General features: G+C 37.8%; 1 protein-coding gene across 1 annotated transcript in view; it reads right to left on the bottom strand.

Moving 5' to 3' along the window:
* Positions 1-14536, bottom strand: part of Efcab2 (EF-hand calcium binding domain 2) — a 145305-nt gene extending 130769 nt beyond the window's left edge. The window contains exon 1 of the mRNA XM_027928624.3: positions 14398-14536. Coding sequence (XP_027784425.1) covers positions 14398-14422 — 25 coding nt within the window. The 5' untranslated portion in view covers positions 14423-14536. The remainder of the gene's footprint in view (positions 1-14397) is intronic.
* Positions 14537-15860: the final 1324 nt, after the last annotated feature.

Below are 15860 nucleotides of genomic sequence, written 5' to 3'. Positions count from 1 at the left end.
GAATTTACAGTTCCCTCTGCTAAAAACTAGTTAGTTTTCAGCAGAACACAAGCCACACTCAAAGCCCCTAAAGTAAGAAAAATTAAATCAGATGTCCCTCTTCTGGAACCCTGAACTTTTTTGAACTATTTATCCCAAATGTAATTAAACAATTATGTAGGGGCTATGGATGTAGCTCAGTCGTAGAGAGCTTGCCTAACATACAAGAAGAGGACCTGAGTTCCATCCCCAGAACAGGGGAAAATAAATTATATAATTATTTGTTTTCTTCTCTATAGTAAAAAATCTCTGAGCAAGGCCCAAACCTATTTTATTCACCACCTAGCACATTTCTTGAAACAATAGCAATTGTTAAATGATTGTCATTTACAGAGCTTGTACTGCCAGTGAAGTTTTTGCCACATGCTTTGCCACTGAATGAGAAAGGTTCTGCTATGCTACACTCACTTGACAGTTGAAGAAATTCCAACAATTAGGTTCTTATACTAAAATTATCCAACTCTTTTAAGTGGCAGAGGTAGAACATGAACCCATGATATTTACTATAGATTTCATGTTCTTAACCACTAAACAATACTATTTACTAAATGAAGCCCAGAATGAGGAAGCAATATGTGCACAGGATACTACATTCCTTATGAGACCAACAAAAAATTTGTTCCCTGTGATTAAGTATAGAATGCATGCATGTTGCTACCAAACACATGACTAGGAGGAAAAACCTGGAAAGAAAGAGAAACCACACAGAATAAGAAGATATTAGAGGGTTTTAGGTAGAGAATTCATAACTAGATAACCAGATTTTCAACATGATAAATGAAAACAACTAAACCAGTTAAGAGACTTTTGGCAATAATCATCCAGTAGCAGCAGACAAATGTGTACATGTCAAGAAATTGAAGGAGTCTATATTTTATGGCTTATATTTTCTCTGCCATATAATAAAAGAAGTTGGCAATTCATGGAGAAGCGAGAGGATTAGAGGTTTGAGGAGATAATAAACTTGTACAGATAACTCTTTCTGAATCAATGTTGATCGATGCCATGACCGACAAAGAAAGACAAAGAGATACTGCTCTAGATTAAATGACAGAAAAGAGACATGACAACTAAATGCAATATGCAATTCTGGACTGAAACCTGTACTATGGGGATATGCTATAAAAGGCGTTATTAACAATTGGGATAATTGACAAAATTAAAATGTAAACAGTAGAATTCGATTAAAATAAAATATCTGTGCTAAAATTCATAGGGATTACATAAAAGACTAACTATATTTGTTCTTAGGAAATATACACCCAAACTTTTTTTTTTTGAGGGGGGGGGTGGAGTTTTTGTTTTGTTTTTTCATTTTTTGTTTTGTTTTGTTTTGGTACTGGGAATTGAACCCAGTGGCACTTTACCACTGTGCCACATCCCCAGGCCTTTCTTTATATTTTTTAAGACAGGGTCTTGCTAAATTGCCAAGGCTACTCTTGAACTTGCCATCCACCTGGCTCAGCCTCCCAAGCAGCTGGGATTATAGCCACATGCCACCACGCCCAGAAGTATATCTAAATGTTAAGGGACAAAGTGGAATGACTATATGTAACAAACTCTCAAATAGTTCAAGGAAAAAAAATTATAGATATGTAGGTAGGAAGGTACATAGAATATAAAAGCAAATATGACAAAAATGTTAAAATTAATGAAGGTGGGTAATGGGAATATGAGAATTCTCTGAACAATACAATTTTTCTATAAACTATAAATTATTTCACAAAGTTTAAATTATTAAATGATTTATGTTGAATAAGGCTATAGTCTGAGAAAAGCATATCTGAATTTAAGATTTCAGAGGTGGTACAATTCTAGATGATGGCAGTATCCAAGGTTTGACCATGGAAGTGAAAAGCCTCAAGTATAATGGATGAAAGTCATTGAAATTGTAGTCAAATCCTAGATCATTTTTTTTTTACTCACTTCATTAAAAGGCACAGTTTCATATGAAATTTCATTTCACTTAATGATTTCACATGAAGTTCTTAATATCTGAATTCCTTTTTACTTTTGAGAGTTTTAATGTTTAAAATTATTTTATATTTTATTTGCCATTTCAAATCAACTAACCAAGAGGTACATAACTCCTCTCCCTCATTACTAAAGAAGATCTGAAGAGAATTTCAAAACCTCCTTTTTTCGGATATCAGTTAGATACACAGCCATTTTTCATCTTTATTACTTTGAGACCTACTCAGAATACTTCATCTATGTGATAATACTGAATTTCAAGCAAATTTTAATAATATGCCAGCTACCACTTCAAAGATAGTAATAATCATAATAATAGCACTTCCAGTCTTCTGCAAAATTGAAAGGGAGTGGTCACCTAGTTATCCAGGGGATGAGAGATGTTAACTTCTTGCCTTAGTTAACATCTTTTTAACTAAGATGTTACCTATTTGGACTTTCATCCAAACCTCCTATATTTAGCCTGACCACATGCATGCCTTTAGAGCTGGCTGCTGCCTCTAAGGTGGGGCCTTGAAGAGTTTTTACAGTTCAAACTGGTTTGGTTTTTTGGCTCCTTCCACTACAGACTTTTATATATTCTCTTTGGTTCTGCTAGGTTAGTTGCCTTTCATCTGTCCATTTAGCAGTGTATTACCTTCTCTCTTAATGTCTATTTAGAAACTACAATTATCTTCTCTTATTCTCTTTGTCCTATGCCTTTTATATTCCTTTACTGTAATTTTAGTGGAGTTTCAGGAAAGGTAAACATAAATGTGTGCCCAACCACTATGTTGAAGTGTAAGTGCCATTCTAGTTTTTTAAATAATAAGTTGAATTAAGTATGTGATTTCCAATCTAGTGCATGTGCAAATTTCATGGGAGTAACACTGAGCTAGTTTCAATATTTTTAGAAGATTAACAGAAAAATACATTCACTCACAATAAGACAGTGCAGAGTGACATTAATTTTCTTTACTCCTGACTTTTTCACTGATTTAACATTTATACCGATTATCCTATACGTTTCTAAATTTCATGGATTGGGGCAATAGATGAAACAATGGCTGTGGCTTCATGGACTTTCCACTGTAAGAGGATAGATGGACAATAAGCAAATATGTATCTTACTCTGATCATAAGTTCTGATTGGTAATCTTTAATAAAAAAAGTTATAAAGGCATTAATGTAATCAGTACAAAAGGATTATTCTTCATAACCTACAGAAATAATGTTAAATGTAATCATTTTTCCAAAGCGGGCAGATAATATGGATCAAAGCTGGGTCAAAAGATATTTGTATAACATTAATTGCAGAATTATTTATAACAAAATTGAGAAACAATCTAAATTTTTTTTTTTTTTTTTTTTTTTTGGTGGGGGACAGGTCTGGGGATTGAACCCAGGGGCACTTAACCACTGAGCCACATCCCCAGCCCTTTTTTTTTTTATTTTGAGACAGGGTCTCACCAAGTTGCTAAGGCTGGCCTAGAACTTGCCATTCTCATGTCTCAGCCTTCTGAGTTGCTGGGATTACAGGCATGCCCCACTGCACCCAGCTAGATTTTTTGGTATTAATCCTGCCTGGTGTCCTGTCAGTTTTTTGGATCTTTGGTTTGATGTCTGTCATTTACTGTGGGAAAATTCTTCTTTTTTCTATTTTTTTTAAATTTTTTTTATTTGTTTTAGTTATACATGATAATAGGATGCATTAATGCACTTTGATATATCATACATAGATGGGATATAATTTCTCATTTTTCTGAGTGTACATGTTGTAGAATCACATTGGTCATGCAGTCATATATATATACATAAAGTAATGATGTCTATTCCATTCTACTATCCTTCCTATCCCCACATCTCCTCCCCTCCCCTCCCTTCACTTCCCTAATCTAAGATAACTCTATTCTTCTCTAGTGCCCCACCCAACTTATTGTGAATTAGCATCTGCATAGTAGAGAAAACATTTGGCCTTTGGTTTTGGGGGATTGGCTTATTTTGCTTAGCATGATAGTCTCCAACTCCATCCATTTACTGGCAAGTGCCATAATTTCATTCTTCTTTAAAACTGAGTAATATTCCACTGAATATATATATCACATTTTCTTTAAACATTCATCCATTGAAGGACATCTAGGTTGGTTCCATAGTTTAGCTATGTGAATTGAGCTGCAATAAACATTGATATGGCTGCATTACTGTAGTATGCTGATTTTAAGTCCTTTGGGTATAAACCTAGAAGTAGGATAGCTGGGTCAAATGGTGGCTCCATTACAAGTTTTCTGAGGAATCTCCATACTGCTCTCCATAGTGGTTGTGCCAACTTGCAGCACTGTGGGAAAATTCTTAGACATCATTTCTTTCAAACATTTCTTCTGCTAACTTCTTCCTTTTCTTTCTGGTATTCAAAGTACATGTATTTCGCATCTTTTGAAATTGCCCCCATGGTTCTTAGATACTCGGATTTTGTTTTGGTTTTAGGTTTTTTTGTTTTGTTTTGTTCTCTTTGCATTTCAGTCTGTCAATTTTTCTACTAGTACATATTTAAGTAATTCAGTAATTCTTTCCTCAGTAACGTTGAGTTTACTGACAGGTCAACAAAACCATTCTCCATTACCATTATATTTACCATTACACTTTTAATTTCTAACATTTCTTTTTCTTTATTAGAATCTATGTACACAGCCCCTGTATTCTTCCATGTTGTCTACTTTTTCTATTACACTCCTTAACATACCAAAAATAGTTCTGTAAATTCCCTAATGATTACAAAATATGTATCATGAATGAGAGTCTTCAGGTTGTTTTTCTTGCCTGTTAAATGCCTTGTAATTTTTTTATTTTAATTGTAAAAGGATACAATACCTTTATTTATTTATTTATTTTTATGTGCTGCTGAGGATAGAACCCAGTGCCTCACACATGCTAGGCAATTGCTCTACCACTGAGCCACAACCCCAGCCCCATGCCTTGTAATTTTTTGCTGGAAGTCAGACATGATATGATGCATCAAGTAAGAAGAACTGAGATGAATAGCCATTAGTGCGAGGCTTTACATCAGTCTAAGCAGTAAGACTGTGTTTAAAGTTTTCTGTAGCTGTCAGAGCTAGATTCCTCTAGTGCCCTTGTTTTTGTCTCTCTGTTATCTTTGAGTTTCCTTGCAACCCCTCCTTAAATAGAGTCTGCACCTTGCAAGTCTGTCAGCTGTAATCCACTATTGTTGTATTATATTATTGTTGATGCGGTGGTAATCTTATGATTAAATCTCAGCCTTCTAGTGGAGCCATGTCCCGTACTGTGACCCTCACAAGTGTGTTTTCAGCTTCTTCCCATCCTCTTAGCTGTGACAGGAAGGATAGTGGGCACTAGAGCTGGCTAAATGTTGTTAGGATAAAACTCTGGTAAAGTATTTTGCCTCTTAAAAGTAGACCGTTGCTATAGAGAATTTTCTTAAGCATTTTTCAAAATTGGTGCTTTCTCTTCTCCCTCTAAACAAGATGTTCTTTCTTGCCTCTTCATGATGATACCCTGAAAGAATGAGGGAGATTGCCTAAGATTGAGGTGAAAGTATAAGGGAGACTGCCTAAGACTGGAGGCCTCCAGGAGTTTCTCATTCCCAAAGAAGCCTATACTTGTGCTCTAACAGTTTGTCAAAATTACTAAATGCTGGGCTGGGGATACAGCAAAATGGTAGAGCACTTGCCTAGCATGCATAAAGCCCTGGGTTTGATCTCCACCACCACAAAAAAAATAAAAAAGTTTCTTCCAGTTTATGGCTCCAGCAGCAACAGGAGTGATAACTCCCAAGCTCTTACCTGTTGCAGCTGAAACTAGAAGCCTGCTTTATCTTTCTGATTCCTCTACTAACTTACACTTTATTATCTTTGGTTATAGGATAGTTGCACCTAGTCTATCCATTCTTTCTCTGTTCCCAAGCAAGAAATTCAAGAGTCATTCTTGTCTTTGACTTGACTCAATATTCATACTCAACTTATTACCCTCATTTGTAAAAAGATGATAGTAGAGGCACCTATCAAAATGGGTGTGTTAGATTAAATGACATAATAAATGGAAAACATGTAGCACCCCCCCCCAGTATCTATTTTACAGTAAACATTCTATAAATGTTAACTATTGAGGGTTTTTTTGTTTGTTTTGTATGTTTGTTTGTTAGTTGTAGATGGACACAATACCTTTATTTTATTCATTTATTTTTATGTAGTGCTGATGATAGAACCCAGTGCCTCACATGTGCTAGGCGAGTGCTCTACCACTGAGCTACAACCCTAGCCCCTACTGGAGTTTCTTTCCCCCCTGCCAAATTTTTTGAGTATGAAATTCTCTTTTACCTTTGGTTTTCATTATTTCATTTTCTCATTTTCCCATGACTCTATAATTGGCTCTTTTCCTCAAAGCAGTTATTAATTTTACCCATTTTTTTAATCTTAGTCCCTTCTCATTTCAGTCAATATCTTTTCATTCTACCCATTTTCTCAGGGCATTTTCAACCACTCCCATGGTTACTGCCACTATTGTACACATTCAAACAATTCAGCACAGACCTTTTTTCCTCATGTTTCATACAATAGATATTTAGGTATCAAGCACACATTGCTACCTACTTTATATCTCAACCTGGATGTCCCACAGGCACCTAAACTCAACATGTGCAAGACTACAAGCATTATTTATATCACTCTACTATTCCTCTTTATTCTCTTGCGTTTGTGTTATCCAAACATTTTTGCCTCTGACTTGATTCAACATTCATATCCAACTTATTACAAAAACTATTAAGTCTCTCTAGCCTCTTCCTCCTTTTTTCATCCCTGACCTCTATTATCTGGGTTCAGAATCTTATCTTTCTGGACTAATACTGGAACTCTAATTTTGTTCCACTCTAATTCATTCTAAACACTTGCTCAAGTGACTTTTTCCAAACAACAAATATGATTGTCTCATGAAAAATTAATGCCCCATCAGTGCTGTAAGAATAAAATTTTAAGGGCTGGGGCTGTAGCTCAGTGGTAGAGCACTTGCCTCATATGTGTGAAGCACTGGGTTCGATCCTCAGCACCACATAAAAATAAAATAAAGATGTTGTGTCCACCGAAAACAAAAAAAATAAATATCAAAAAAAAGAATAAATTTTAAAACACTACCACATCTCCATTATGATTGGATCAGAAATGAACCCCAAAAGTTCATGTGTTGGAAGACTTGGTTCCCAATGCAGCAGTGGTGAGGTGGGGTCATTGGAAAATGATTGGATCATGTGGGCTCAAATTTTATGAATGGATGAAGCCATTGATGGATTCATAATTTGATGGGCTACTGGGAGGTGGTAGAAACTCAGGAGGTGGAAAAAGTAGGTTCTTGGGGATGTGCCCTTCAAGGCTATAACTTGTCCTTGGCCCCTTCTTTCTTGTTCTGTTTCCTGGCTACAGTGAAATGAACCACTCTGCCCCTCTTGCCATGATTCTCTGCCTCACAACAGGTCCAGAAATAACAGTGCCATGGACAGAAACCTCTGAAACTCTTGAGCCAAAATAAATCTTTCCTCTTTTAAGTTGTTTTTCTCAAGTATTTTATCATACCAAGAGAAAGCTAACACACCTCCTCCTAACTGAACTAAAATTCTAGCCATATTAAATACCCGTATAATTACTGAGACTAATCTTCATGACTTCAAGCTCATTATTTCTTCTCTTCCTGAAATTTTCTCCTCTTCTTGTTCTCTGGGCTATTAACCCTTCAAGATTAACTTAGACTAAGTTGCCTTTTTCAGGAAGCCAACTTTTATTTAACATTCAGTAAATACTTACTGAGCTACTATGTGCCACATCCTGGGTATATTAAATATTAAGAGCAAATAAAGCATGACCCCTATCCTTCTGGAACATAAAGAGTCTAGAAGGAATAGCAAACACACATACACAATTATAAGTTAATATGAAGATAGAAGAAAATTAACTACAAAAGAGAATAAAAGAGGGCTTTAATGTAAAGGATATATGTGTGAATCAGGTGACTCTTCCAGAATGCCTAATCACTATATAAATATAGATATCATAGCACTTATTAGATCATTATATCAGTATTATCTTAACTGCCCATCATCCTCATTAGACTGGAAATGCTTTGAACTGAAATTCAGAGAAATTGACACATTCAACTAAAATCTAAAAAGAAGCAGTGTCCAAATTCCACCCCAGGTCTTTAGACTCCCAAATATATGACTGCATTTAAAAAAATAAATTACACGACTGAGGATGTGGCTCCATAGTAAAGCACTTGTCTAGAATGCTCAAGGTCCTGGGTTTGATCCCCAACACCACCAAAAAATAAAAAGTAAATTATTTATTATACTCTTAGTAGCTATAAAACCCAAACTACATGTTTATAATATCAAATATAGGATTTGATAGACATATTTTTAATAGACGCCATCCTAATGGGTATGAGGTAGTATCTCATTCATTTTATTTTTTAAATCTTGAATATTCTTCAAAAATGTTTATAAACTAATATAAATTTCAGTGCATTTTTTCTCTTTTTTAAAATTCTGAATGAGAAGAAGTAAATTAGGTTTCAGTAAGTCAGTTTTCTTTTTTGTTTAGACTTACCTGGATGTTGCTTTTTTTTTTTTTTTTAATAATTGTAGATGGACAGAATGCCTTTATTTTATTTGTTTATTTTTTTTTATACAGTGCTAAGGATCAAACCCAGTGCCTCACACATGCTAGACAAGCACTATGCCACTGAGCTACAGCCCCAGCCTTCCCCTGGATGTTTATGTCGGTCTAAAATAGGGAGAAAACTTATTAAATGGCTCCAAAAATATGACAAATGCATCATGTATTATCAAAAACTGGTTAAACTTTAAATTTTTATCAACCCTATGATTTCATGACAAACATACACAAATAACCACTAACTCCCTAGAATGTACCAAGCACTTTTTTCCTATTTCACTCAGCATTCCTTTAATGCCAAGAATTGTGGTGGATCCTGGGTACAAAAGTATGAGTAAGAAGACACTGTTTCCATAATAATAAAATAGGTATAATTAGCCCCACTTTACACTGAGGAGCCTGAGGCTTCTTAGATTTAGCACTTTCACTAAGATCAGATAGTTAAGGCTTAGGGAAGATGAAATTCAAATTCAGGTCTTAGCCCAAAGCTCACCCTTTGGACTATACCACAAACTTCAATCTGTACTATCTATGGCAACTGGTGATTTGTGCATTTCTATTTAGATTTCCAAATACTATGTTTTCAGAGGAGTGGCACAATGCAAGGAATCAAAAAACAAGTAAAACTTTCCTCATAACTGAACCGGCGGTATTTTACCATGTAATGTTATCAAAGAATGCAAAGTAACAAAGAATATTTTAGTACAAACAAAAATAGTACATCCTAGAGCAAGCTTTGAGTAGCTGAAGCTTATTAAAAACAAAAAACAAAAAAAAACTGATATACCTTCTTCTGAAGCTCACTGGCCTACCAAAAGTTACAATTTTATACCTAAATAGTTTATTTCCTAGACATGTTTCTAATTACAAAACATGATACTAGTTACAAACAGAAGATCATTCTAGTCCTACATAAAATTCTCTAAGAGACAGAAATAAGGTTTAAAGATCCAAAGACTCAACAATTGCATTGGTTTTTAATTTAAACAAAAGAAAGAAAAAACAAAAATGTTCTGGCTAGGGAAACTTCAGAAAAATATCACAGAAACTTTAAAAAGAATTTGTCCTATCTCATTTCAAATATTCTTTTTTTAAAAAATTTTTTTAATATCTCCATTTTATTTTTATGTGGTGCTGAGAATCGAACCCAGTGCCTCACGCATGCTAGATGAGCATGCTACCACTTGAGCCACATCCCTAGCCCATCAAATATTCTTTCAGTAAAGAAAAAAGAAATTAAGTGATTTAAAATTAACCTTTTTTCAACTTTAATTTTTAGCTTATTATGTACATCTTTAGGAAAAAGTAAATTATACCGGGTTAAAGTACAAAAATGCTACACATAAGCATAACAATCAATTTCAATGCATATACTCTTACAAAAAAACTTTTCTAAATTGAGCACAATAGCACCCTCTAATAGATAATCCTAAGAAAAAAAATTTTTTTTTTTGGTACCAAGGGTTGAACTCAGGGGCACTCTACCACTGAGCCACATCTCCAGCCCTATTTTGTATTTTATTTAGAGACAGGGTCTCACTGAGTTGCATAGTACCCACCATTGCTGAGGGTAACTTTGAACTTGCAATCCTCCTGTCTCAGCCTGCCAAACTACTGGGATTACAGGCATGAACCACGGAGTTGGGTTTAGGATATTCTTAAGACTTGTATCAAAGCTAATCCCCAAGTGTTCAAAGGAACCAAAAATGATGTTACCCAGAAAATGTTTCCACCTTTACAACTTTAAAAAATCTCAAGATTAAAGATGGATTATTTACAACATATATATATTTCTACAAAGAGGTTTTTTTTTGTAGATGTTTTTGTTTGTTTTGTGGTACTAGAGATTAACCTTGGAGTGGAGATTAACCTTGGAGTGTTCTACTATGCACTAACATTTCCAGCCCTTTTTATTTTTTGAGACAGGATCTCACTAAATTGCAGAGGCTGGCCTCGAATTTGTGATCCTCCTGCCTCAGTATCCAGAGTAGGTGGGTTACAAGTATGTACTACCATTCCTGGCATGTAGTTTTTAAAGAAGTGTCAGTAAACACCTTGGTACTGTGAAAAAGCATTTGTTGAGCCTGGTGAAATGCAAGGATACCTGTAAGGAGGAGAGGAACTAAAGCCTAAAACTGGTTTTATATATTTTTAAGTATAAAATGTTTTGGGGAAATTAATAGTAAGGCTTTGATTAAACCATAACCTGTCCTCAGCAAGTATTTATTGTGCTTATTAGCAAGAGACAGATCAGAAATGGCCTTTGGAGACTGACAGGGTAATGCGTATGTCCTTCAAAACTATTATTTTTGTGTGTGATTCCCTGTCATCAAGCAGCTGTTGAACTATAAACAACTGATGAACCGGGCCTAATTCCATTTTAAGATTGGGAGCCATCTCGGCACAAAATCATGAAAAGTTAATTTCTGTTTTACTATAAATTACTGAGATTTCTAAATTAGTTTGGAAGTCCTGCCCATGCCTTGAACTCACCCATGCCTAGCTCCCCCTGATCAGATAACAACCTGCTCTGAAACCTCAGAGGCGCTTCATAAATTCTGATGTTGGGATCTGAATTTACTCCCTACTTTGAAATCTCATGTCATGTAGATTATTAACCTACTATCTGCCTTTGTATTATGCCTGTCAAAATCCTGTTATTTGTAAGTTCTCAAGACACCCCCTTTGCAACTTTTTGTGCTATAAAATCTCATTCTTGCACAGCTGGAGGGCTGGTCTCTAGCTCAAGCTAGGGGAGACAGTCACTGATCAGCTCTCTTTAAAGCTTGCTTTAATTCGATCTAAAATAGGAGTTGGTACCTTTTCTTTGCATTGGGGTTCAACACAATCTCTCACAAAGCTTAACACTCATAAAACAATATATTCACTGCTGTAATCAGCTTTTTGGTCAATATATCAATACATCAACTACCTCTAAAACAACCCTAATAAATCATTCTATTCTGCACATCAGTTTTTCATGAATTTAGTTAGCTTGAGTGAATCCCCAAGAATCTGATCAATTCTGATTAATTAGCTAGGTACTAGGGATTGAACCCAGGGGCACTTCATCCCTGAGCTATATATATCTCCTACATCCTCAACTCTTTTTAGGTTTTTTGAAACAGGGTGTAAATTGCTTAGGACCTTGCTAAATCACTGAGGCTAGTCTTCAACTTGAGATCCTCCTGCCTCAGCCTCCCAAATCAGTAGGATTACAGGTGTGGACCACCCACACCCAGGTAGGTGTAATTTCTGACACTTCTGAAGTGAGAATCAAATACAGTAATTATATTCATATGAAGAGCTGATCATCAAAGTGAGTCTCCAGTTTACCCTCCAACAAAATACCTTTATTTCCTCATGCCCTTCATGCAATTTTAGTTAACTCATTAAACTGTTAAGAATTAATGAAATAAACCAGGTAAAGTGGCACAGGCATGTAGTCCCAGCAACTCAGGAGGCTGAATATCAGAAGTTTAAGGTCTGCCTCACCATCTTAGGGAGACAATCAGAAACTTAGGGAGACCCTGTCTCAAAATTTTAAAAATTTTAAAAGGACTGAGGATGTAGCTCAGTGGTAAAAAGCCCCTGGATTCAATCCCCAGGCCCCAAAATAAATAAATAAATAAGATATACCACATAATACTGCTTCTCAAACTTTCATGAGATATACAAAAATTAAGAATGATCAAATAAATCAGGGCAGGGCCTGAGATTCTACATTTCCAGTAAGTTCCCAGAGATGTCCAGGACTGCCCACAGACTTCAAGGATATATAACTTGCCTGGCACAATGGCAACTGAGTACAGTTAACTAGCTCCCATTTGTATATGTCTTCCTTAGTGATGGCACACTTCTTGAGAGCTAATGCAATTTTTTTCCCATTTTGTATCCTCCAAAATGTTAACCAGAATGCTTTCCAATCAAAGGGCATTAAACATAGGCCAGAGGGCTGGGGCTGTAGCCCAGTGGCTGGAGCACTTGCCTAGCATGCAGGAGGCACTGGGTTCGAGCCTTAACACCACATAAAAATTAAAATAATAATAATAATAAATTAATAAACATAGGCCAACTTACTAAATGGCATTAGACTTTTAACTTCTATGGTCATAGATAGATTTTTTTTCCTCTGCATTACCTTATCCTAAACACAAAAATATTTTTTGAAAATTGAAAAATTTGGAATGCTTTTAATGGTTTTCTAAAGTAAAAATAAAAACTGAAAAAATCTGCCAAAAAAAAAAAAAACCCAGTGCACGTTTCTCATGCTAGCCTAATCAAATCTTTAAAAAAAAAAAAAAAAAAAAAGACTCTTCTTTTTGTTCTTAATAAACAAGAACTTAAATAAAAATAAGTCACTCAGCTCTCTGGGGAAGTTTTTTAATCGAAAAAATTAAGATTTTTTGCCATTTTTAAAACAGCACCATTAAATTATAAGGACATCTTAGTAAAGGTAACACCTATAAAATAATCTTGACTTCTCAGATTAATTATACCATTTAAAAAAAATCAGTATTTGTTATCCCTAGGTAGATCTTTGGCACAATTTCATGTTTCTCTGCTTATTTTGTAATTACTATGAGTGACTAAATCTCTCCTGTAAATATTGGTGTTAACCTGACTACTACACTTCGATGTTCCATGCTAAGAAAAAAGAGGGGTGGGGTGGGGGGGTGTTTTCAGCGCTCTGGAAAGGAAACAAAAGGTGGAGTATTATTTTCACTTCCAGAATTATTTTACCTCTACTGTTCCATGGCTGGCGGGTTTTTTGTTTTGTTTTGTTTTTTGTTTTTTTGGAGTTAAGTAAGGACAGTAACTAAGGGTCGGATTTTAAACCATACCGCTGAATCAGGAACAATTTAAAGGCCTTGCAATTACAAGTGGATAATCGATTTTTCGCACAAGAAACGCATCAACCCCTCTGATGCGGCCACCTCAAGCCTCACAGGCCAGTCCCGCCTCTGCCCAGGGCGACCGGGAGGTCGGGGTGGCGCACAGCGGCTCCAAAGCGTCATTGCGGGGTTTTGCTTTTTCGTCTTTACTAAAATTGTCGTTTGCTTTGTTTTGTTTTCTTAAGTTCCGACCCAGGTGGGTAGAGCGGGGCGGGCAGGCATTTCGCAGGCCGGAGACACCCGTCGAGCGGCTGTGACCAGGAGGCCGCATTCTCACTACGGAGGCAAAATGGTGGCGGCGAGCGCCACCAGGCTGAGCCCGGGCGGGGTCTCAGAGCGGCGGGAAAGGATCCCTCCAGATTCCGGCGGCCAGAACCCGTCCTCGTCCAGACGACCTCCGGGTGTCCACCGCCTGGACAACTGCCGGCCTGGCGCCTGCGGCCCCGAGACCCAGGACGAGGGTGTGGAGGCGGTGGAGGCGGCGGTGGCGACCGCGCAACCGAGAACAAGGACGCCATTATCAGCCTCCCGGGCTGGCGCATGGGCCGCAGCCCGCGCAGAAGCCGAAGCCCGGCCTCTGAGGGGGAGGGGAGGACGCGGAGGGCGGGGAAGAAGAGGGCGGAGGATGGGGAGGCGGGGCCGAGGCGCCCGTGCTTGTGACTGCGAGGACGCGGGGAAGGCGGCCCCTCCTCAGGCCACCCTCTCCCAGCTCGTGGGGGCTAAAGATGGGGGATGACCTGTCCCCACCCGGCACTTCCCAGGGTCGCGGCGGGCGGCGAGGGCAGCCGCTGTCTCCGCGCTACCATCCATACCTTCCTTGTCTTTATCTTCCGCCATCTTGATGCGGAGCCGGTCGCCTGGGAGATGCCAGTCGTTAGCCCGGGTCGCCCCCCTTGGGCCCCCGCGACGCCGGGAGCCCGGGATGGGGGAGGGGCCGCCCAACGGGGCGGGGCTGGGGGCTTAGAGCCGCCTCCGCGGCTTCCCGCCGCGACCACCCTCCCCCCGCCCCTCTCCCCCGGCCAGGCGCGCGCGCATCGGAAAACCCTGCCTGCCCCCCTGGACCCGCGCCACCGGTCTCCGGCCTTTTCTCTCCGGGGTCTGGGTTTCTCCGTGTCTAGGGGAATCATTCCATAATAAGGTTGTGAACCCCTCCTTTCCATTGTTTGTGATTGACTTGGGGACATCATACTGTGCTCTATCTCTCACTCCCTCGTTTGTACGACGTGGCGTGCTCGATTTTTTTTTTTTTTTTTTTAACTGCGGATTTAAAACGCAGCCAGAGAGCTGGGTGAAGAGCTCGGCTCCCCAGGGCGTAATAGAATTAAAGTGCAATCCACCCTCCTCCCCTTTCCCATTCACAGCCCCCTGGCGCTGGGAAGCCGCCCGGCTGCTGCAGAACCGCCTTGCTGGCTCCATCCCTGTTTTCTCCTGTCCAGTCCTCCCAGAGAAAGTGACGGTAGAGCCTATGAGAACTGGAGCTAAAACGGACATGGGCAGAGTGCAAGAGGAAACCAGAGCCATTCAACTATTACTAGAGAGGAATCGCTGTAGAAAAACATGTGCAAAATAGGCGCAAACACTGCGTCGTCAAGGCTGCGATTTCTGATACAAAATAAAAGGTTCTCATAGCAACAGAAACGTGCCCATGTTGTGCTCAGAATTACATACATTCATATGTTCCTAGTTGTAAAATTTTGACATAACCTCCGGTTAAAATTATAATGGAAGTTTTAAATTCTGCTTTCCTGAAACTTTGCAGCTATAGCATGGTGTTAAATTGTTATTTATCAATAAGCTTACCTATTAGGATACTTTAAAAAAAAAAAGCTTTGAATAAAATGCCTAATTCTGTGGCTATTTTTAAGCTAATGTTTAATGATATGTCAGCATATGTGTACTAATTTAACGACTTAATGCACATAAGCAATTTATAAACTGTAAATTTTAAGAGGCTTTCAAAATACATGGTGTTGCTATTTAATGATTTTATTAAAACAGTTTTTAATGCTCCTTTTATTAATTCTGGTTCTATAATCCCTGGAACCCTAAAGCAAACTATTCTTTATTAAAATATGTATTTTATTCTAGAGAGAGATCTATTTAGTGCTCTGATCATCATTCTGTTTGAAAATTATGAATGTTAAATGCTTGAATCGTCACCAAATGGCTTATATTAGTAGTTATTTTTATAAAATTAATGCAAGTGTAAACAGTAAATTCTTAACTCCCCAAAATATAGAAATGTAATCATTACCATTCGTTTATATTTAACTTT

Source organism: Marmota flaviventris, chromosome 12 (assembly GCF_047511675.1).
Source record: "Marmota flaviventris isolate mMarFla1 chromosome 12, mMarFla1.hap1, whole genome shotgun sequence".
Classification (NCBI taxonomy): Eukaryota; Metazoa; Chordata; class Mammalia; order Rodentia; family Sciuridae; genus Marmota; species Marmota flaviventris.
This window is presented reverse-complemented; position numbering and strand designations above follow the sequence as displayed.